General features: G+C 43.5%; 1 protein-coding gene across 1 annotated transcript in view; it reads right to left on the bottom strand.

The window, feature by feature from the left end:
- LOC126092451 (TBC1 domain family member 23) overlaps positions 1–23897 on the bottom strand; it is a 251795-nt gene that overhangs the window by 214480 nt on the left and 13418 nt on the right. The window contains exon 2 of the mRNA XM_049908052.1: positions 2132–2313. Coding sequence (XP_049764009.1) covers positions 2132–2313 — 182 coding nt within the window. The remainder of the gene's footprint in view (positions 1–2131; positions 2314–23897) is intronic.

Genomic DNA, 23897 nt, shown 5'->3' with positions numbered 1-23897 from the left:
GGGGAAGGAAATCGGCCGTGCCCTTTCAAAGGAACCATCCCGGCATTTGCCTGAAACGATTTAGGGAAATCACGGAAAACCTAAATCAGGATGGCTGGAGACGGGATTGAACCGTCGTCCTCCCGAATGCGAGTCCAGTGTGCTAACCACTGCGCCCCCTCGCTCGGTATGAGAAAATAACCGGACTGTTTTGTGAAAACCCATTCTGAGAGAAACTAAGTATACTTTGAAACATTCTGGATAACTGCTTTTATTTTAATATTTTATTAATTATTATAGTCTATCGATTGCAAATTGTTTTGTGATATATTTAGTAACAGAACTTGAAAACCATAATAATTCTCTGCTCAACAATTACCAAAATGAGGTAGCTATTTCAGTTACTGATTCACTGACTTCCTTCACCTGTTGCAAAAATCCAGTGAAAGCAGTATGTTACTGTTTACTGCCGGCAGTAGTGTGTCTGCTTTAGTCATACCTTTCATAACATCGTCACGTGAATGGTGACTGTCAAAACATAATAATTCAGATGTACTCTTAACATGATGTTAAGAACCAGCTGTGCTCATAATTTACATTAACTTTGGGCAAATAATAACCCACTCCAAAGTTAGCAAATATCTGTCTCATATGCAAACGTGTACTACATTATTTGCAAGTATTACATTTTTGTTACAAGGGGCATTCAATTAGTAATGCAACACTTTTTTTCCAGCCAAATTCAGTTGAAAAAATGCAGGATTTGCTGTGGGGACATTGTGGAATGTTTCTGCTTCAGCCCCTATAGTTTCATGGACTACCAACATGTGGGTGCGCTGTAAGTAGCCTTCACAATGGTGTCTATATCGGAGGTGTGCTCCAAGCAGAAAGCTGCCATTGAATTACTTTTGGAAGAAAACCAGGGCATCGCAAATATTTATACGAGCCTGCAGAACGGTGCTTGCAGAATGTCTACAGAGATGTGGCAGTGAACGAAAGCACCATGAATTGTCAGGTGACACATCTGTCATCGCTGCAACAAGGTCACCCAAATGTGTCCAATATCCCACGGGCTGGAACACACAGACACACTCATTCGAGGTGATCAACAGAACACAATCAAACACCTCACTGCACAACTTGACATCTCAGTCAGCAGTGCTGACACACTCATCCATCAATTATAAGACTCAAAGGTGTGGGCCCATTGGGTTCCTCGCTGCCTAACAGAAGACAATTAAGAGTAACAAAAGACCATTTGTGCAGAACTGCTTGCATGTTACAAGGCTGATCAAGACAATTTTTTGTTGATCATCATCGCAGGCAATGAAACATGGGTTCTCTATTTCGGACTGGAAACAAAATGACAATCCATGGAGTGGTGCCACTTCACCTAGACTCCAAAGAAAAAGTTCAAAGCCGCACTTTCAACTGGTAACACCATAGTGACAGACTCCTGGGACTCTGAAGGGGTTATTCTGTTTGAGTCCTCCCTCATGGTGCTCCAATCAACTCTAAAGTGTATTCTGTTACCCTCAGGGAATTTAAGAAAGAACTTCAGGGTGTTCGTTGCCAAAAAAATGCAAACGAATGTCTCCTGCTCCATGACAACACAAGGCATCACACAAAGATTGCACATGAGAGAGGATCTTACAAAACTTCATTGGACTGTTCTTCCTCATCGGTCCTACAGCCTGGGTCTCGCAGCTTCTTACTGCCATCAGTTTGGCCCACTGAGAGATGCACTCTTTGGGAAGCAATACTTTGATGATGGGGAGGTTATTGATGTAGCAAAACATTGGCTACAACATCAACCAGTAGAGTGGTATCATGTGTGCATACAGTTCCTCCAATTAAGGTGTCATAAGGCCGTCGTATTGAATGGAGATTATGCTGAAAAACAGCCAAAAGAGTGGGGGAATAATATGTTGTATTGGAATCCTGAGTAAAGCCTACATGCTTTCAGAAAATAATGTGTTGCATTACTTATTGAATGCCCCTCGTATATTCAGATGTTCATTTTATCAACACATACTGATTTATATACAGTGGTTCATCAATCCAGCCACACAAATTTGCAAAGCTATCTTGTATGTGGTCATTTCGTAACACTAAGTTTTGCAAAATAAATGATTATGCAACATTTACTCACCAACAAACTGCTGACACTCATCTCTTAAGGCTATCTGTTGTGGAAGATCGAACACATCATTAAACAAGACCATCTGATTTCCCTTGTCAAGCACACCCAATGCCTTCTGCCATTCCTCTGGACGTAAGGCATCATCAGGAATCTCGTCTTCACCAAGGAGGGCATTCTCCAAGTCTTGCATCCTTAAACAAATTCACACAAGTAATTCAACATACACATCTGCTGGAAATTCAAAGCCTTTTCTTGGAAATTCAGTCACTTAAAATATATTTTTTTTTTTTAAAGTAATATCAGAAATATTTTGATTAGCACATAATTAATAAGTAGAAAATCATATTTACAAGAAATAGAGTTTGCAGCCTGAACCACTATTGTACGTACTTTCAAATTCCAGAAGAATGGAAAAACTGGTAGAGGCTGATTCGGGAAAGATTAGCTTGGTTTCTGGAGAAATATATGAACACATGGGGCAAAAAAGGTTGTAGGTTTAGAAGAAAGCTTTAGCCAGTGTTGACTAGAAATTCTGAAGCTAGCAGGAATAAAATACAGGATGCGAAAGACTATTAACAAGGCGTAAAAAAGCCAGACTGCTGTTACAAGAGTTGAAGAATATGAAAGGGAGTCATACAGGGTTGCAGCTTATCTCCAGTGTTATTCACTCTGTACACTGAGCAATCTGTGATTGCAACCAGAGAAAGATTTGGAAAGAGAGTTAAAGTTTGGGAAGAAAAACTAAGACTCTGGGGTTTGCTAGAGATATTCTAATCCTGTCAGTGAAAGCAAAGGACCTGGGGAGTTCAGTTGAACACAGTAGATAATGCCTTGAAAAGAGTTTTGACGATTAACATCAACAAAAGACAAGGGCACTAGAGTCAATTAGAATTTGAAAATGAGAGACAAAGTAGTCAATGAGTTTTGCTGTTTAGGCTTCAAAATAACTTACTATGACACTAGCAGAAAGGATATACAATACAGACACGCAATAACAAGAAATATGTTTCTGCATAAGAGAAATTTGTTAACAATGGCTACAAACTTAAATGTCAGGAACTTTTCTCTGAGGTATTTGTCTTCAGCATAGACTTGTACGGTAGTGAAGTGTGGATGATAAATATTTCAGGCAAGAAAAGAACAGCAGCTTTTGAAACGTGATGCTATAAAAGAATGCCGAAGATTAAATAGGTAGATTGAATAACTAATGACTAACTACTGAATCGAACTGGAGAAAAGAGAAATTTATGGTACAACTGTCTAAAACAATGAATAAGTTGGTTGGACACATCCTGGGGCACTAAAGTATTGGCAATTTGGTAATGGAGCAATGTGTCAAGGGGTAAAAATTGTAAAGAACGATCAAGGATCAAACACAGTGAGGAGGTTCAAATGGGTGCAGGTTGTGGTAGTTATGCAGAGATGAAGAGACTTCACAGGGCAGACTAGTGTGGTGAGCTGCACCAAACCATTATTCAGATTGGAGATGACAACACTGACGTCGACGCCTTTTTCAGATGCCTAAAGAATAAAGTGTTAACTGACAACAGTTAGGTATTAAGAGTATGGCACAGTAAACAAACAAAACTTATTTACTGAGAATAATATTGTAGCTTTCAATATCAGTTTTACTTGTGAGTCCATATAAGGCAACTGCAAAGTAAATAAACAAGTGTTTTTCTGTTCACAGTGGATGAAATTTCAGTTTACTACAATGCCAAAAATCAGGACAAACTGGGAAAAAATGACCTATGGACACTGTCCCGCCTGAATAAAAAAAAAGATGGGGGCACTTTGCATACCCAGTGCTACTCACAATTTAGATCTTTTTCTTGTGTACTGATACTGAAGACCAACTCGCTGACAAATCGTATGACGCTGTTCAGAGGATTACAAAGAGATAGTAAAGAGTGTGGATGAATGCATTATGAGCACATTAATTATGTTTGCCACACTATGAGGAATTGGATCCTAATAAGAAGAGATAACTCATCTGCCTAAGCAACTGTTAAAGAGTAGAATGAATTTTCACTCTTTGTGGAGTATGTATTGATTTGAAATCTCTTGGCAGATTAAAACCGTGCACTGCACTGAAACTTAAACCTGTGCCCAGGTACAGTACAGTTTCAATCTGCCGGGAAGTTTCAACACTTAAGACCTTTAAGTACACTGTTTAACAAAAAAGTGAAGCACTCAGAAGACCTCATCGAATGGCAGTGTATCTTCGACCATCTTCGACCGCCTACAAGCCATCAGCAGGTATGTAAATGATAGTTCCAATTCTCTGTGACACACTGTATGGCCACAAGAATGCATTAGTATTACTGCCAGCCCTGGTAGGGGACACAAGGGAAGCAAAAAACATCAGGTGTCGAATGATCAGTTTGAAGATGTGAAGATACTGCATACTCGTGCGAGACAGTTTTTATAGGCACCTGACAGTGACCTCACTGTGGTTCTCCGTTTGCTCAAATCTTGCAATATCCAGATTTGAGAGGCGTTCAGATGTGACTGTGGCCCGATATAGGACTGTGGAGGAATGCGAGGACAGGTGCACTCGCTGACAGGGTTCTGGCTGACCACATCTAATCACCACAATGGAGGATTGCCATATTGTGCACCAAGCACACTGTAACCCTTCACATCTGTGCCTGCCATCTGAGAACAACGAACAGGCTCCCTGAAAAATTCTGTGCTATCCTGCACCATTGGACAGAAACTAGTAGCAACCCAACTAGGGAGTTACCATTCAACGGGGGTGATTGCCATTAACACCACAATACAAATGGCAGCCTTTGGAGTGGTGCCACGACCAGGAACCGTGCACCACTGGTGAAACGTGTTCAGCAACGAATTGTGGTTCTGCACTACCACATACGATGGTCGTCAGTGAATATAGCAATGACCTGGTGCGAGGTCCCATTCTTTCAATGTTTTGGAGAGGTAAAGCAATGTTACTCCTTGAGTTCACAATATGGGGAGCCATCAAGTATGACTCTTGGTCACGGCTGGTAGTGACTGATGGAACTCTGATGACACAATGGCATGTCAAGGATATCCTGCATCCTCATGTGTTACCTCTCGTGAGACAGTGCTGAGCCGCCATTTTTCAACCATTAAATTATCTTCGACGTGACACATTTATTTATGAACTCTCCGTGTGATGTTGAGATACTCTTGTTGCCGGCAAGCTCCCCAGATCTGCCCCAACAGAATGCATGGGATCAGTTCAGGTGTCAACTACATCCCAGCGCCAGTGTCCAGGATATCGAGGACCCATTACAACAGGTGCGGGCAAAATTACCTCAGGAAAGGATACATCATCTTTGTGACATCATTCCTAACCAAACTACAGCACTCCTTGAAACCACTATCATACTGGTAAGTGAGCACATACTGCCAAGTTCTTTGTCAATTTCACTTGATTTTCTAATCACTGCAATAACATCACATACCCTCTCTATCAGTGGAGTTTCATTTTGTTTGCTTCTCCCCTTCAGAGTGCTTTTCTCTTTTTGGCAAACAGTGTATGATTCTCTATTTGACTCATAAATCATGCATCTATTAGCACAGTGTCAAGATGGCACTTAACTCAGATACCCTGCTGCCAGGTGTGACAGGAGGTGGTCTGCTGATCAGTCAGTACAATGAGAGAAGCATGGATTTATTTAGTTATTAAGTTACAGTGGTTTTGCTGGCATTAGTGGCCAGGGTTGTACATAAGCCACAGAGTGCAGAGGAAGTGCAGAACTCGGCAGCAGCCTTTGCATATAGCTCACAGTGCTAGCAGGCCACGGGGAGTTGGAGGTATGCTGTCAGCAATTCGGTGGGTAGAGAAATGAAATGTCAGAACCCCAACTGGGAGCAGGCTCCTACAGTTGTACCTGTCATAGCTGGATGCAGTGGAAGCAAGGGTGTGCAGCTCATTGCAGTGAGTGCACAGAGCTGAACCGGGTACCTCAAGCGTGGCAGTAGCATCAGTGACATGCAGGAGCAGAGTGTGCCCAAAGAAGGCAGCCGGTCAGGCCCAGGTGTGAAACCTGCACTCGCAGATAGGTGTCCCTATGTCAGCAGCAATCAGCCAGTAGGTAGCTCCCCTACCGGAGGCGCCAATTCAACATGCAACGAGCCCAGGCACAGGCCGTAGCAGCTAGTGGAGGCGATATCTAGTAGTGGAAGCTAGACAATCCACGAAAACTAGCGTGGCTGTAAGCAGTGACAAGTAATGGAGAGCTAAAATGTGCAATATTTATGCGGGCTCAATTTGTCACTGTTACGAAAGGGTACCATTTTCCGTCACATAGGCCAAGACAGGGGCCCGGTGCGAGACTCGGTCGGGTGGAAATCGTGTTGTCATGACCACCATCTGGCTTCTGTCTTTCTGCTGAATCGGCAGCGTTTGCAACTCTCGTTGCGGTATCGGGGCTAGGGTGTGTAGAAACTTCACCTACCCCATGGCCCATGAGGAGATTCCTGCACTGTCAGCATAGCTCGCACAGAGTTTCTTGTGAAAGAACATCTGGCCAGCTCCTGTCTGCTTCACTCCCTGACTCCCTGATGCTTCTTGTGTCAACCTGCAGTGATGTCTTCTGCTAACCTGGTCGTGGGTGTCCACTGCCAAACCGAGAGAGACTTTGGCACTACAGACCCACAATGTAGCCAAAACTGTACACTGATTCTTCAAAAATTATTCTCCACTCATTCTGTGTGCAGCTAATGAAAAAATTGGTTAATTTATCAAGTTAAAATTAATTAAAATCAGAAAGTGAATCAATATTTTAAAAAATCAAACATTTTTTCCGGTCAAAAATCTTTAATGTTCTCTGTCCATTGCTTCACGACTATTAACATTCCATTTTTTGTGAGAGAGTTTTTGTAGTTTCGTTACCTTTTTAATGTGAATTCTCCGTTTCAGTTATGTTCTAATGATATGTTTCGGACATTGTTCTATGCCAAATGTCTTGTTATAAAACTTCCTATAACTCTAGCATATCCTATTCAGGATTAGCTTTTAATTATTAGTTTATTAAACATCATAGTCCCAATCCCAATATCAGATTGTTTAGCTACTTCATTACTGAAACAGACTTAAAAAGAAAAATAATAGTAGTAGGGAAAATAATAAAAAAAGAGAGAGAGGAGAAGAAGAAGAAGAAGAAGAAGAAGAAGAAGAATAGTGAAGGAAGAGAAGAAAGAGAATAGAAAAAAAAATTAAGAAAAGGGGTAGCGGGAGTGGGGGGAGGGGGGGTGGCAGCAAGCATGTGACTACCGAATCTACACTAATAATAAATCTGTAAAAGAACTGCAGTGTCTGTCTGTCTTTGAACACACTAATCTCCAGAACCAACAGACAAACTTTCATGGGGTTTTTGCAGGTAACTTTGGCATAGTTTGGGGCACCATATAGGCTTCATTTCATCAAATTCAAACCACAGAAAAAAAAGATACTGTGACTGGAAATTTTACTAAAGCTTCGTCTGTATGTCTGAACATGTTAATGTCCAAAACTACTAGACACATTTTTATGTGGTTTTCACTAGCAACTTCGCCACAGCTAGGGCACCGTATAGGCTATATTTCATTCATCCCACAGCTATTCTGAAATCACTGGACCAATTTACACCAAACTTACTATACCATCACTTACTGCATGGAAAGACTCACTTTGGGGGTAAGAAAGGGTGGAGGTGGAAAAGTAGTGTGGGCAACAGCAAGTGAATACCCACATTTTATTCATCCAGTATTTGAGAACAAGAGCACTTTGTTATTTGCAACAAACTTTACACACAATTTCATACCTTTATCAAATTTTTCTTGCCAACACCCTCCACATAATGATGAAAGTTTATCGCTCACTAAATTTTTGCTGTTCATTTTTGCACCGAGAATGACTAATTTATTACTTCTTTACTACAAATTGTATTTGTACTACAATTTGCAGACAATGGTCATGTACACCACTGAATGAACTTGCAAAATTACATCATCTGATACACAGTTCAGGATATATGACGTCATAAACACTAAGGTGTGTGGAAAACTTTAGCATCTTGTATGATGTTTCAATTTATTATTACTAACCCACTGAATTGATTTTGATTAAATTTGGTAAGGGGATAGCTTGAACCCTGAGGAGGAACACAGGCTACTTTAGAAAGTCAGTAGTGAAAGATACTTAGCCTATTGATTTGAAGAGTATTATGCAAATGAGGGAAAAATATTTACTCTTGGAAAAAAAACCTATTTAGTCTTTGACTTTTGAACTTTTATCATATTTGGTTAATATGTTCTATGTGATACAATTCACAGGCATGAATACAATGTTTATCCAATCTTAAACATGTTTAATGTATACTTCCACACTATTTGTTCTATAATGTATAGGTTGTATAATGTATAGCTACTGTGTACTATCCAGTATTTGAGAATGAGAACACTCATCGACTTTAAGTGAACTCTACACATAAGTTCACACCTCTATAAGATCTCTTTTCGTCTGCACCCTCCACAAAATGATGAAAAGAAAAAAAAATATTGCTTACTACATTTTTGTTCTTCAGGCAATAAAACTGTCCCTTCAGGCTTGACATTTTAATTTATTACTTCTTTACTACAAACTGTATTCACATCACATTTTGTAGGCAGTGTTCACGTACAGCACTGAATATATATGGAAAATTTTATCACTATACAGCACATAGTTCAGGACATACGATGTCATAAACACTATGTGCAAAAAAACTGCCACAATGTGCACAACATTTGAATTTATTACTTCTTAGATACTAACTCTACTCTGAACACATTTAGCACACAGTGTTCACATATAATGCTTGAATGTATCTACAAAATTATACTACTGTATGGCACAGAGAGCAAGGGGGAGGAGGAGATGAACAGAGAAAGGGAAAAAAGGAGGTGGACAGTGAGAGAGAGAGAGAGAGAGAGAGAGAGGTGGGGGGGTGGAGTAGCAAACAGAGACAGAGGGAGGGGCAGGAGGAAACTGACTAATAGAACTGAAATAAAATAAATACATACCTGGGCAATGCCTGGTACTCAGTTACTAGGAACAGCAAAAAAATTAAAGTGATAATGCAACATTCATGTTAATGGTGGTCTTAGAAAATGGTATGCTACGACCCGTCAACTGTAGCCTATGACACTATCTGGAGCACTGAAATATGTCCGGCATTTCAATGCCACACTTGAAAATAATGACCTTCACTCTGGTCAATTTCCATACTAATCTAATGACTTGTTGCCAGTTACCAGCCACATAAAGTGTTTGTGTCAAATGTGATTGTCAGACTGTTTTTATGCTGTCCCAGTTGAGTTGTCATTCACCTATCAAACATATTCGAGTCGTTTCACCTGAGCTACCACTTGGACAATTATTTCTCAACATGACTCTTTTTTTTTATTTTTTGAAGCCAACATTCTGCATGTATTCTCCAAATCTACAAGTTGACTGTGCACAATCCTTGGTGATCTGAATGGGAGCCACTTCAATGTCGTAGAAATCTGAAATTCTTCATTGCAGTGCTTGCCATTTTGTGCATTAGTCTGGATGCTTTCTCAATTATTTCACAATTATTTATATGGGTATTGTATCTCCCATTTCCATACAGATTTGTCTGTCCATATCAGTTTATTCTTTCTTACTAAATGGGACACCTCTCTGTCCTAGAGGATAGATATTTGGTTATCAATAACTTGCCTTCCAATAACATCAATACATTACTGCTTATGACAATTTATTACATTTATATCACTGTTGTATCATCTACATGTGTATTCCATAATACTTCCTACGTGTTACAATAAGGACACATTGCTAGTCGCCACGTGCAGGAATACATTTGCTGCATGTGGGCAGATACAGGGCTGTGCTGGTGACAGGGTAGGGCTGCTTGATGTAGTCGGGAGGTTTGGCGGGGATGGAAGGGATAGTGGAAAAGGAGGGAAGTGGAGGAAGGGAAAGAGACTAGTGTGTGTGTTTGTGGAATAGAAAGCTGTGTAGTGATGAAGTGGGAGCAGAGAATGGGATACGTTACTGACGCACAGGGAGTAATGTATATTGTGGTCGGTGGAGGGAGGGGGGGGGGGGGAGGATGAGGAGTGGGAGGGAGGCGCTTACAGCAACATAGGATATGTTTGCCTATTGCAAGGAGGGTTCCCAACAGCACAATACAGAAAAGCTGGTGTTTCTAGGAAGGATCAAGATGGTGCAATCTTTGCAACATGTTCAGCAAATGTGTGGTCCAGCTGTCTCTTGACCACAGTTTGTCGGAGGCCATTCACACAGCTTGTTGGTTCTCATGGCCACGTAGAATGCAGCACACTGGTTGCAGCTTAATTTGTAGATCACATGACTGCTTTCACAAGTAGCCCTGCCTTTCATGGAAAGAGAAATACCTGTGACAGCACTGAAGTGAGTGTTGGTGGGAGGATGTATGGAACAGATCTTGCATCTAGATCTATTGCAGAAATATGAACCAAGTGGCAAGGCTTTGAGATCAGTGGTAGAATAAGGATGGACAACGCTATTGCGTAGGTTCGGTAGGCAGCAGAATACCACTATGGGAGGGGTGTGGGAAGGGTAATGAGCGAGATATTCCTCATTTCAGCATACTACACTCATGCTGATAAATTAAGGATCATGCTGATACATGGTGAAACAACACTCTGGTGGGCAGTTTGCAGGTTTAAATCATCTCAGGGTATGACCCCCCCCCCCCCCCAAGAACCACGGACCTTGGCGTTGGTGGGGAGGCTTGCGTGCCTCAACAATACGGGTAGCCATACCGTAGGTGCAACCACAATGGAGGGGTATCTGTTGAGAGGCCAGACAAACGTGTGGTTCCTGAAGAGGGGCAGCAGCCTTTTCAGTAGTTGCAGGGGCAACAATCTGGATGATTGACTGATCTGGCCTTGTAACACTAACCAAAATAGCCTTGCTGTTCTGGTACTGCGAACGGCTGAAAGCAAGGGGAAACTACAGCCGTAATTTTTCCCGAGGACATGCAGCTTTACTGTATGATTAAATGATGATGGCGTCCTCTTGGGTAAAATATTCCCCCATTCGGACCTCCGGACGGGGACTACTCAGGAGGACGTTGTTATCAGGAGAAAGAAAACTGGCTTTCTACGGATCGGAGCATAGAATGTCAGATCCCTTAATCGGGCAGGAAGGTTAGAAAATTTAAAAAGGGAAATGGATAGGTTAAAGTTAGATATAGTGGGAATTAGTGAAGTTCGGTGGCAGGAGGTACAAGACTTTTGGTCAGGAGAATACAGGGTTATAAATACAAAATCTAATAGGGGTAATGCAGCAGTAGGTTTAATAATGAATAAAAAAATTGGAGTGCGGGTAAGCTACTACGAACAGCATAGTGAAAGCATTATTGTGGCCAAGATAGATATGAAGCCCATGCCTACCACAATAGTACAAGTTTATATGCCAACTAGCTCTGCAGATGATGAAGAAATTGATGAAATGTATGATGATATAAAAGAAATTATTCAGGTAGTGAAGGGAGATGAAAATTTTAGTCATGGGTGACTGGAATTCAAGAGTAGGAAAAGGGAGAGAAGGAAACATAGTAGGTGAATATGGATTGGGGCTAAGAAATGAAAGAGGAAGCCGTCTGGTAGAATTTTGCACAGAGCATAACAATCATAACTAACACTTGGTTCAAGAATCATAAAAGAAGGTTGTATACATGGAAGAACCCAGGAGATACTAAAAGGTATCAGACAGATTATATAATGGTAAGACAGAGATTTAGGAACCAGGTTTTAAATTGTAAGACATTTCCAGGGACAGATGTGGACTCTGACCACAATCTATTGATTATGAACTGTAGATTAACACTGAAGAAACTGCAAAAAGGTGGGAATTTAAGGAGATGGGACCTGGATAAAATGACTAAACCAGAGGTTGTACAGAGTTTCAGGGACAGCATAAGGGAACAATTGACAGGAATGGGGGAACGAAATACAGTAGAAGAAGAATGGGTAACTCTGAGGGATGAAATAGTGAAGGCAGCAGAGGATCAAATAGGTAAAAAGACTAGGGCTAGTAGAAACCCATGGGTAACAGAAGAAATATTGAATTTAATTGATGAAAGGAGAAAATATAAAAATGCAGTAAATGAAGCAGGCAAGAAGAAACACAAATGTCTCAAAAATGATATCGACAGGAAGTGCAAAATGGCTAAGCAGGGTTGGCTAGAGGACAAATGTAAGGACGTAGAGGCTTATCTCACTAGGGGTAAGACAGATACTGCGTACAGGAAAATAAGAGAGACCTTTAGAGAAAGGAGAACCACTTGCATGAATATCAAGAGCTCATATGGAAACCCAGTTCTAAGCAAAGAAGGGAAAGCAGAAAAGTGGAAGGAGTATATAGAGGTTCTATACAAGGGCGATGTACTTGAGGACGATATTATGGAAATAGAAGAGGATGTAGATGAAGATGAAATGGGAGATATGATACTGCGTGAAGAGTTTGACAGAGCACTGAAAAGACCTGAGTTGAAACAAGGCCCCCGGAGTAGACAACGTTCCATTAGAACTACTGACAGCCTTGGGAGAGCCAGTCCTGACAAAACTCTACCATCTGGTGAGCAAGATGTATGAGACAAGCGAAATACCCTCAGACTTCAAGAGAAATATGATAATTCCAATTCCAAAGAAAGCAGGTGTTGACAGATGTGAACATTACCAAACTATCAGTTTAATAAGTCACAGCTGCAAAATACTAACGAGAATTCTTTACAGATGAATGGAAAATCTGGTAGAAGCCGACCTCGGGGAAGATCAGTTTGGATTCCGTAGAAATGTTGGAACACGTGAGGCAATACTGACCCTACAACTTATCTTAGAAAATAGATTAAGGAAAGGCAAACCTACATTTCTAGCATTTGTAAATTTAGAGAAAGCTTTTGACAATGTTGACTGGAATACTCTCTTTCAAATTCTGAAGGTGGCAGGGGCAAAATACAGGGAACGAAAGGCTATTTACAATTTGTACAGAAACCAGATGGCAGTTATAAGAGTCGAGGGGTATGAAAGGGAAGCAGTGGTTGGGAAGGGAGTGAGACGGGGTTGTAGCCTATCCCCGATGTTATTCAATCTGTATATTGAGCAAGCAATAAAGGAAACAAAAGAAAAGTTCGGAGTAGTTATTAAAATCCATGGAGAAGAAATAAAAACTATGGGGTTCGCCAATGACATTATAATTCTGTCAGAGTCAGCAAAGGACTTGGAAGAGCAGTTGAACGGAATGGACAGTGTCTTGAAAGGAGGGTATATGATGAACACCAACAAAAGCAAAATGAGGATAATGGAATGTAGTCGAATTAAGTCGGGTGATGCTGAGGGAATTAGATTAGGAAATGAGACACTTAAAGTAGTAAAGGAGTTTTGCTATTTGGGGAGCAAAATAACTGATGATGGCCGAAGTAGAGAGGATATAAAATGTAGACTGGCAATGGCAAGGAAAGCGTTTCTGAAGAAGAGAAATTTGTTAACATCGAGTATTGATTTAAGTGTTAGGGAGTCGTTTCTGTAAGTATTTGTATGGAGTGTATCCATGTATGGAAGTGAAACGTGGATGATAAATTATTTGGACAAGAAGAGAATCTAAGCTTTCGAAATGTGGTGCTACAGAAGAATGCTGAAGATTAGATGGGTAGATCACATAACTAATGAGGAGGTATTGAATAGAATTGGGGAGAGGAGGAGTTTGTGGCACAACTTGACAAGAAGAAGGGATCGGTTGGTAGGACATGTTCTGAGGCATCAGGGGATCACCAATTTAGTATTGGGAGTGCAGTGTGGAGGGTAAAAATCGTAGAGGGAGACCAAGAGATGAATACACTAAGCAGATTCAGAAGGGTGTAGGCTGCAGTAGGTACTGGGAGATGAAGAAGCTTGCACAGGATAGATTAGCATGGAGAGCTGCATCAAACCAGTCTCAGGACTGAAGACAACAACAACAACAGGGTATGACCATGCAGTGCATTTGACCTGCGGTCGTCGCACAGTGGCACTGGTAACAGTCCACATACACAGAGTTGTGTTGGAGCATGTCAGAGTACTGTGCAACGAGTAAGTGTGCAGATGTTTTCAGATGTCCCAATGGTAACTGTGTGTTGAAAATGGCTCAAAGAACACATATTGATACGTTATGAGGGGTAGAATGCTATTGCCACTGGAGGCTGGTCAAACACAGCAGGTCGTAGCACAGGCCCTCCATGTGCCACAAAGTGTGATCTCAAGATTATGGCAATAATGCCAGCAGACAGGAAACACGTCCAGGCACTACAGTACGGGACATCCACAGTGTACAAAACCACAAAAGGACCGATTCTCACCATCAGTGCCCGCAGACGGCCACGGAGTACTGCAGGTAGCCTTGCTCAGGACCTTACCGCAGCCACTGTAACAGTTGTCTCCAGACACACAGTCTACAGACAACTGAACAGACACGGTTTATTCGCCTGGAGACCTGCAAGGTGCATTTCACTGACCCCTGGTCACAGGAGACCCCATAAAGCCTGGTGTCAAGAACACAGTACATAGTTATTGGAACAGTGGTCCCAGGTTATGTTCATAGACAAGTCCAGGTATAGTCTGAACAGTGATTCTCGCTGGGTCCCTTAATGTCCTTGAAAGGGACCTGTATGGAGGCCGTGGTTTTATGGTGTGGGGTGGGATTATAATTGGTGCACATACACCCCTGCAAGTCTTTGACAGAGGAACTGTACAGGTCAGGTGTATAGGGATGTCATTTTGCACCTGTATGTCCACCTTTTTAGGGGTGCAGTGGGTCCCACCTTCCTCCTGGTGGATGATAATGCACAGCCCCACCAAGCTGCCATCATGGAGGAGTGCCTTGAAACAGAAGATATCAGGCGAATGGAGTGGCCTGCCTGTTCTCCAGATCTAAAACCCATCGAGCACGTCTGGGATGCTCTCAGTCGACGTATCGCTGCACATGTTCAAACCCCTACAACACTTCAGGAGCTCTGACAGGCACTGGTGCTAGAATGGGAGGCTATACCCCAGCAGCTGCTCGACCACCCAATCCAGAGTATGCCAACCCATTGTGTGGCCTGTGTACGTGTGCATGGTGATCATATCCCGTATTGATGTCAGGGTACATGCGCAGGAAACAGTGGTGTTTTGTAGCACATGTGGATGATTTTCTCAACTTATCACCAATACCGCAGACTTACAGATCTGTGTCATGTGTGTTCCCTATGTGCCTATGCTATTAGTGCCAGTTTTGTGTAGTGCCTTAATTTATGAGCATAAGTGTATGAGAGGTACTGAAGCCCTGGCAGAGAATGTAGTTCAGCTGCTTCACTCTTGGATGGTAGTGAGTCAGAAGGGGGTTGCCCTTTGGGCTGATGTTGGGTACGTGGGATGTGGTAGGTGACGGGAGATACAAGGCAGGGGAGAACTGTTTCTGTAAAAAGTTGGGAGGGTAATTACTGTCTGTGAAGGCCATATATTTGAGGAGGAACTGCTTGTCACTACATTTATGACAGTCACAAATGGCTAGACTGTATGGAAGGGTATGGTATGAAATGGGTGGCAGCTGTCGAAGTGGAGGTGTTGCGGAAGGTTAGTAGTTTGATATGTGGCTTGTTGGATTGAGGAGGACCAGGTGAAGCAAATGGGAGAGAAGGTGTTGAGGCTCTAGAGGAACATGGATAGGGTGTCCTCATCCTCAATCTAGACCACGAATATGTCGTCAATGAAGTGTAGGGTATGGGATTCTGGGAGGTTAGGAAGGATTCCTCTAGATGCCCAATGAATAGGTTGGCATAAAATGGTGTCATGCAGGTGCACATTACTGTACTGTGATTTGTTTGTAGGTGAAGCCTTTGAAGGGGAAGTAATTGTGAGTGAGGATATAGTTGGTCATGGTGACCACGACGGAAATTTTATATTTGGAGTCTGTTGGGCATTAGGAAAGATAATGTTCAATAGTGGAAACGCCAAGAGCATTAGGGATATGAGAGTAGAGGCAGGAGGCATTAACAGTAAGGAGCAGAGTACCACGTGATAAAGGAACAGGAACTGTGAAGAGTTGGTGAAGGAAATGGTTGATATTTCTATACATAAAAGGCAACGTCCTGACTGACTGACTATTGTAGGCATCATTTAAGAAAGGATTTTTTTGAAATTCCACTCCTAAGAGGGTGAAATTGGGGGAGGAGGGGGGGCTGAAGGGTTCTTTTGAAAATGTCACTGTTAAGGTGATTTTGACAATAGACCTACGAAAATTGGTATTTGGGGTCAGAAATATATGTTTTTGCATTTTTGGAAATTTAACCCTATGGGGGTGAAATAGTGGGTGAAAGCTTTTTTCAAAATACACTCCTGGAAATTGAAATAAGAACACCGTGAATTCATTGTCCCAGGAAGGGGAAACTTTATTGACACATTCCTGGGGTCAGATACATCACATGATCACACTGACAGAACCACAGGCACATAGACACAGGCAACAGAGCATGCACAATGTCGGCACTAGTACAGTGTATATCCACCTTTCGCAGCAATGCAGGCTGCTATTCTCCCATGGAGACGATCGTAGAGATGCTGGATGTAATCCTGTGGAACGGCTTGCCATGCCATTTTCACCTGGCGCCTCAGTTGGACCAGCGTTCGTGCTGGACGTGCAGACCGCGTGAGACGACGCTTCATCCAGTCCCTAACATGCTCAATGGGGGACAGATCCGGAGATCTTGCTGGCCAGGGTAGTTGACTTACACCTTCTAGAGCACGTTGGGTGGCACGGGATACATGCGGACGTGCATTGTCCTGTTGGAACAGCAAGTTCCCTTGCCGGTCTAGGAATGGTAGAACGATGGGTTCGATGACGGTTTGGATGTACCGTGCACTATTCAGTGTCCCCTCGACGATCACCAGTGGTGTACGGCCAGTGTAGGAGATCGCTCCCCACACCATGATGCCGGGTGTAGGCTCTGTGTGCCTCGGTCGTATGCAGTCCTGATTGTGGCGCTCACCTGCACGGCGCCAAACATGCATACGACCATCATTGGCACCAAGGCAGAAGCGACTCTCATCGCTGAAGATGACATGTCTCCATTCGTCCCTCCATTCACGCCTGTCGCGACACCACTGGAGGCGGGCTGCACGATGTTGGGGCGTGAGCGGAAGACAGCCTAACGGTGTGCGGGACCGTAGCCCAGCTTCATGGAGACGGTTGCGAATGGTCCTCGCCGATACCCCAGGAGCAACAGTGTCCCTAATTTGCTGGGAAGTGGCAGTGCGGTCCCCTACGGCACTGCGTAGGATCCTACGGTCTTGGCGTGGATCCGTGCGTCGCTGCGGTCCGGTCCCAGGTCGACGGGCACCTGCACCTTCCGCCGACCACTGGCGACAACATCGATGTACTGTGGAGACCTCACGCCCCACGTGTTGAGCAATTCGGCGGTACGTCCACCCGGCCTCCCGCATGCCCACTATACGCCCTCGCTCAAAGTCCGTCAACTGCACATACGGTTCACGTCCACGCTGTCGCGGCATGCTACCAGTGTTAAAGACTGCGATGGAGCTCCGTATGCCACGGCAAACTGGCTGACACTGACGGCGGCGGTGCACAAATGCTGCGCAGCTAGCGCCATTCGACGGCCAACACCGCGGTTCCTGGTGTGTCCGCTGTGCCGTGCGTGTGATCATTTCTTGTACAGCCCTTTCGCAGTGTCCGGAGCAAGTATGGTGGGTCTGACACACCGGTGTCAATGTGTTCTTTTTTCCATTTCCAGGAGTGTATATCATTATTAAAGAACTACTGAAGTATTTTTAAAGCTACATCTATGAACAATGGTATCCGACTTCTCAGTTACAAATGAAAAAATAGGTGTTTCAGTGTGTTTGGGAACTGAATCCCTAAGGCGGTGAAATAGGCAAAGAGATTTTTTATGAAAATATTTTACTGTATTTGGCTTCTATGTTAGAAATAAAACATACACATGTGACTGTTTTTGGAAATTCAGCCCCTGAGGGTGGCAAAATGTCTTGTGAAAATATTTCATTGTGAATCTTTGAAAATTGGTGTTTGGCTTCTTGGTTAGAGATGAAAAACTATGTGTGTCACTCTTTTTTTTTTTTTAATTCAGCACCTAAGGGGATGAAACAGGGTCAGACTGATTCACTGACTCATCACTGCCCAGCCCAAGCCACAAAGGACAGAAAAGTGAAGTTTGGATAGGGTGTGGATCTTCTACTGTAGGCATTGTTTAAGAAGGGGTTGTCTGAATTCCACTCCTAAGGTGATGAAATAGGGGATGAAAGGTTTTTTGGAAGTATGTCACTATTATGGGATTCTGAAGCTAGAGCTACGAAAGCTGGTATTTCTCAATCAGAAAACACAAAAATACATATTCCAGCATTTTTGGAAATACACTCACCAAAGGGGAAAATAGTGGCTTAAAGTTTTTTTGAAAATAAATAATTACTAAAGAACTACTAAAGGATTTTTAAGGGGAATATCTATGACAATTGGTTTTTGACTTCTCAGTTAGAAATTAAAAAAAATACGTGTTTCAGAGTTTCTGGAAATTCAACTCCCAATGGAGTGGAATAGGGGATGAGAATTTTTAAGAAAATATTTCATTACGTTAAAAAAATTTGAAGCTAAATTTATGAAAATTGGAATTTCACTTGTAGGTTACATACAGAGAAATATTTTTTATGGGATAAAAGTTGCATGGAAAAGGCAACTTTGGCCGCCAGCTACCAGAATCGCTCTTTGGTCAGAAGTACATTTGGAAAAGACCATCCTCATGCGGTCTTAGTTAGGGTGAAAAGCTTAGAAGGTGTTGCAATTTGTGAAAACATCAAAATTTGGTTAAACAAAAACAAAACAAAAAATATTCCTGCACACCATACAGTGTATGCGAGCAAAGCAGCAAATACAGAGGGTTATGGGTAATACGGAAATTAACCTTACATCCATAGAAAGAGCCGGAATCCACCAACTAAAGTCTGATCCCAACATTATAATCCTACCAGCTGACATAGGCTCCACCATCGTGGTTTTGAACCGCAGGTATTATCTGTAAGATTCATTCACCTACAACCCTTCCAAAGTGGTTCCATTCCTGCAATACAACAGGATCTCCATTCTCTCCTTACATCCTTAGGCCGATCCCAGAACCTTTCCTCTGAGTCTCTGTCTGTCTCTCCTCACCCATACCACTCCCAGCACTGCGAACTCTTACACAATTCCTAAAGTCCATAAACCCAACCCCCCTAGGATGCCCCATTGAGGCTGGTTACTGTGCTCTCAATAAAAAGACACTCTGTTCTAATGGACCAACAACTTCAGACTGTTAACCCTAACCTATCCTAGTACATAAGAGACACCCACCAATCCTCCTCCAACACTTCACTTCACAGTTCTTGTTCATTTACCACATGGTGCGATACTCATCACTACTGATGCCACTTCCCTCTACACCAACATCCATAATGCTCATCACCTTGCTGCTACTGAACGCTACCTTCCCAACACCTGATTGACTACAAACCTACAACCTCCTTCCTGGTCCCCATGATGAACTTTACTCTCACCCACAATTACTTCTCTTTTGAAAGCATCACCTAAAAACAAATCTGTGGTGCTGCAATGTGCATCCACATGACACCACCCTATGCCAAACTATTCATGTGCCATTTAGAGGAATCTTTTCTAACCATCCATAGTTCTAAACCCCTCATCTTGATCAAACTCACTGAGTGTGAGGACTCCCTGTCACATTCCTCCAGAACCTCAAAACCTTCTCCCTCATTCCTCCTCAGCTCAACAAATGAACTTCCTATGGTGACCATCTCCAGGATGCTAAATCAGTATCTCCATCCATATCAAACCTGCCAACCACCAGCAATACCTACAGTTCAACAGCTCCCACCCATTCGATACCAAGACGTCCCTTCCATATTGCCTAGCCACCTACAGCTGTCGCACATTTACTGACATGCAGTCCCTCTCCAAATACCCCTAGGTTCTCACACTGAGGCGTTCACAGATCGAAATTACCCCTTCCAGCATTGTACACAAACATATATCCTGTACCCTATCTCTCCGGTTACCCACCAGTTCCCAAAGTCCCATCATCCAACCACAAAGGAGCTTTGCCTACTGACTCAGTATCACTCAGGAATGAGGCAACTGAATCACATTCCCTGCCAGGATTTCGACTACCTCTTGTTGTGCCCTGAAATGAATAACATCATACCCATAATCCTTCCCACCTATCCCACAGCGGTATTCCCCCGCCCACCAAACCTATGCAATATCCTTGTCCATCCCTATTCCACTACTACTCCCAACCTCTTGTCTCATGGATCATATACCTACAACAGACCTAGATCCAAGAACTGTTCCATACATCCTATCACCACCACCTACTCCACTCTGGTCACAGGCATCTCCTACCCCATCAAAGGCAGGGCTACATGTGGAAGGCAGTCATGAGATTTACAAATTAAGCTGCAACCATTGTGCTGCATTGTACGAGGGCCTGACAACTATCAAACTGTCTGGCTGCATGAATGGAAACCAACAAACTACGGCCAAGAGACAGCTACAACACCCAGTTGCTGAACATCCTGCCCAACACATGCTTCACTTTCATGACAGCTTTACAGCCTGCACCATCTGGATCCTTCCTACCAACACCAGCTCTTCTGAAATGCGCAGGTGGGAACTGTCCCTGCAATTCATCCTACGTTGCTGTGACCAACTGCCTCCCCCACCCCCTGACCTCACCCTTCTCTAGCCCCTGACCTTTACGTACCTATCCCCATCCCTATTCACACTCCATCACTACACAGCCTATTAGTCCACCAAAACAGCCACTGGTCTTTATACTTCCTTCATTTCCACTATCCCCCCCACGCCCATCAAACCTCAACCTTGCACCTAGCAGCCCTAAACTGTACCCAAGCCCCTGTATGCTCCCACAAGCAGCCCTACACCTCCCATCTGTGCAGTTCAGAAAAACTGGTGGTAGAAGGGAGGATCCAGATGGCTTGGGTAATGAAGCAGCAATTGAAATCAAGCTGTTATGCTCAGGTTGTTGTGGTGCCAAAGGGTGGTCAACTTCGCTCTTTTTCATAGTTTGGCGGTGGCTGTTCATCATGGTGGACAGCTTGTTGCTGGTCCTACCAACGTGAAATGCTGTGGAATGATTACAGCAAAGCTGGTATGTGATATGGCTACTTTCAGAGGTGATCCAGCTTCTGATGGGGTAGGATAAGCCAGTGACTGGACTGAAATAGGAAGCGCTGGGTGGTTGGATTGGACAGGTATTGCACCTGGGTCTGCCACTGGGATGTGATTCCTATGGCAAGGGGTTGGGATTGGTAATGGCATAGGGATGGCCTAGGGTAGAGGTTGGATGGGCATCAGAACACCACTAGAGGACACTTGGGAGGGATCCAGGGTAGCATGTGCCACATTATAGGGCACAGTGTTAGGTAATCAAAACCCTGACGAAAGATGTGGTTCAGTTGTTCCAGTCCGGAGTGATACTGGGTAACGAAGAGGGCACTCCTTTGTAGCTGGTTCTTGGGGGTAGTGGGAGGATTGGGGGTGTGTTGAGAAATGGCAGGGGAGACTTTTTTGTGGACTAATCTGGGGAATAATGCATCTCTAAGAAGGTAATGGTGACAGGAGAGTTATTGTCATTGCAAATATGCCATCCCCAGTGGCCCAGCTGTACGGGAGGAATTTTTGGGTGTGGAGGGGATGACAGTTACCAACATGCAGGTACGGTTGACGGGTTTAATGTGGACAGACATGTGGATGGAACCTCAGAGAAAAGGATGTCAACACCCTGGATGGTGGCACACTGGGTTGAGGTGGACTAGGTAAAGCTGATGGGAGAGAAGGTGTTGAGGCTGCGAAGGAATGAGGACAGTGTATCATGGCTCTGAGTTCAGATCACGAGGATATCATCAATGAACCTGAACCAGACTAGGGGTATGGCTTTTTGGGGGGCTAGGAGGGCCTCCTGTAGATGGCCCACAAACCAGTTTAATAGGAGCATGCAATGTAGGTGCCCATGGCTGTGCTGTGGATTTGTTTGTACACAATCACTTCTAAGGAGAACTAGTTATGAGTTACGATGGAGTTAGTAAGGTGTGTGAGGAATTAGGTAGTGGGTTTGGAGTCTGAAGGGCACTGGGAAAGGTAATATTCAATAGGGGTAGGACCATAGGCATGACTGATATTGGCGTATTTGGAAGTGGCGTCAACAGTTGGTTCAAATGGTTCAAATGGCTCTGAGCACTATGGGACTTAACTGCTAAGGTCATCAGTCCCCTAGAACTTAGAACTACGTAAACCTAACTAACCTAAGGACATCACACACATCCATGCCCGAGGCAGGATTCGAACCTGCGACCGTAGCGGCCGCACAGGCATCAACAGTGACGAGTAGGGACCAAAGAGGTACAACAGAGGAGGGGATGGTGGAGAGCTGGTGAAGGAAGTGGTTCGTATCTTTCACATGTGAGGCAAGATTATGGGCAACTGAATGGAGGTGTTTGTCAATGAGGGTTACAATAGCAAACTATCTTTGGATGCCCAGGCTTGTTGGGTTTGAGGATTTTGGGGAACATGTAGCAGGTGGTTATGCTGGGTGTCATAGGGGTGAAGAGGGAAATCGTTCAGGGGAGAGATTCTAGGAAGGGCCTGAGGTGTTAAGCAGGGACTGGAGATTATGTTGGACTTCAGGGATGGAATCACTCTGGCAGAGTTTATAGAAGGACAAGTCAGATACTTGGCAGAGGGCTTCTTCATGGTAGTCACTGCGATTCACTGCAACAGGGGCAGAGCCTTTGTCTGCAAGTAGGATGAATGGGTTAGGGTTTGTTTTAGGGTTGTGTATGACTGTCCTTTCTTCTGCTGAATGGTTGGTATTCTGAGAAAGGGACCGGGGAAAGGATGGTGAGTCCAAGTTGAAGACAAGGAATTCCTGGAAGGTGGCCAACGAGCGATTAGGTTAGAGGATGGAGAATCGTGTTTGGATGATGCTATGAACTGGGAGAGGCAGAGTTCAATGTTGGGATTAAATTGGATTTGGTTCGAGGGACTGGTGGCAAATAAGTGTTTTCATTGCAGGGATTGGGAGAAGGAAAGTAGTTCTTTGACAAGTCCAACATGGTTAAATTTTGTTGGATAGGACTGAAACTACTGTGAGGCTGACAGTTTTATTGAAAAGGTTAACAACAGTGTTACAGGAGTATTTCAACTCTGGATTTGGTGGAGTGATGGCAGGGAGTTTTGGGGGATGTTGAAAAGGTCAGCTAGGCAGGGTCTGAGTGCTATCAGGGGATGACGATGTGGACACTGTGGAATGGATATGATTGGGTAGTGTTCCCTGACAGGACAGTAGAATGTCAGCAGGTTTGATAACTTATGGAGGTGGTGCCTGGAATTGCTCATTCAGGTTCTAGATGGTAAGGGACTCAGTTTCAGAGATGCGATTTACGTAGCAGGGATTGCACATAGCTGTCTCTTGCAGAGCGAGCAGAGGTGGTTCTGGGATGCCTGTCCTATGAGGATGCATTTTTGCAGTTCCATGTTTGTGAGGGCCAGGGCCTGGTGGAATCTAAAATGGTGAAGGTTCAATTTGAATGGAGAGCTGGGATCCATAGTAAGAAATTTTTGTTGTTAGACCAGCTGATGGGGAGAGGGGGTAGGGGAAGGGTTTCCCTGGAT

This window comes from Schistocerca cancellata, chromosome 7 (genome assembly GCF_023864275.1).
Source record: "Schistocerca cancellata isolate TAMUIC-IGC-003103 chromosome 7, iqSchCanc2.1, whole genome shotgun sequence".
Classification (NCBI taxonomy): domain Eukaryota; kingdom Metazoa; phylum Arthropoda; class Insecta; order Orthoptera; family Acrididae; genus Schistocerca; species Schistocerca cancellata.
Note: the sequence above shows the minus strand (reverse complement) of the source record. Positions and strands in the feature narration are given on the sequence as shown.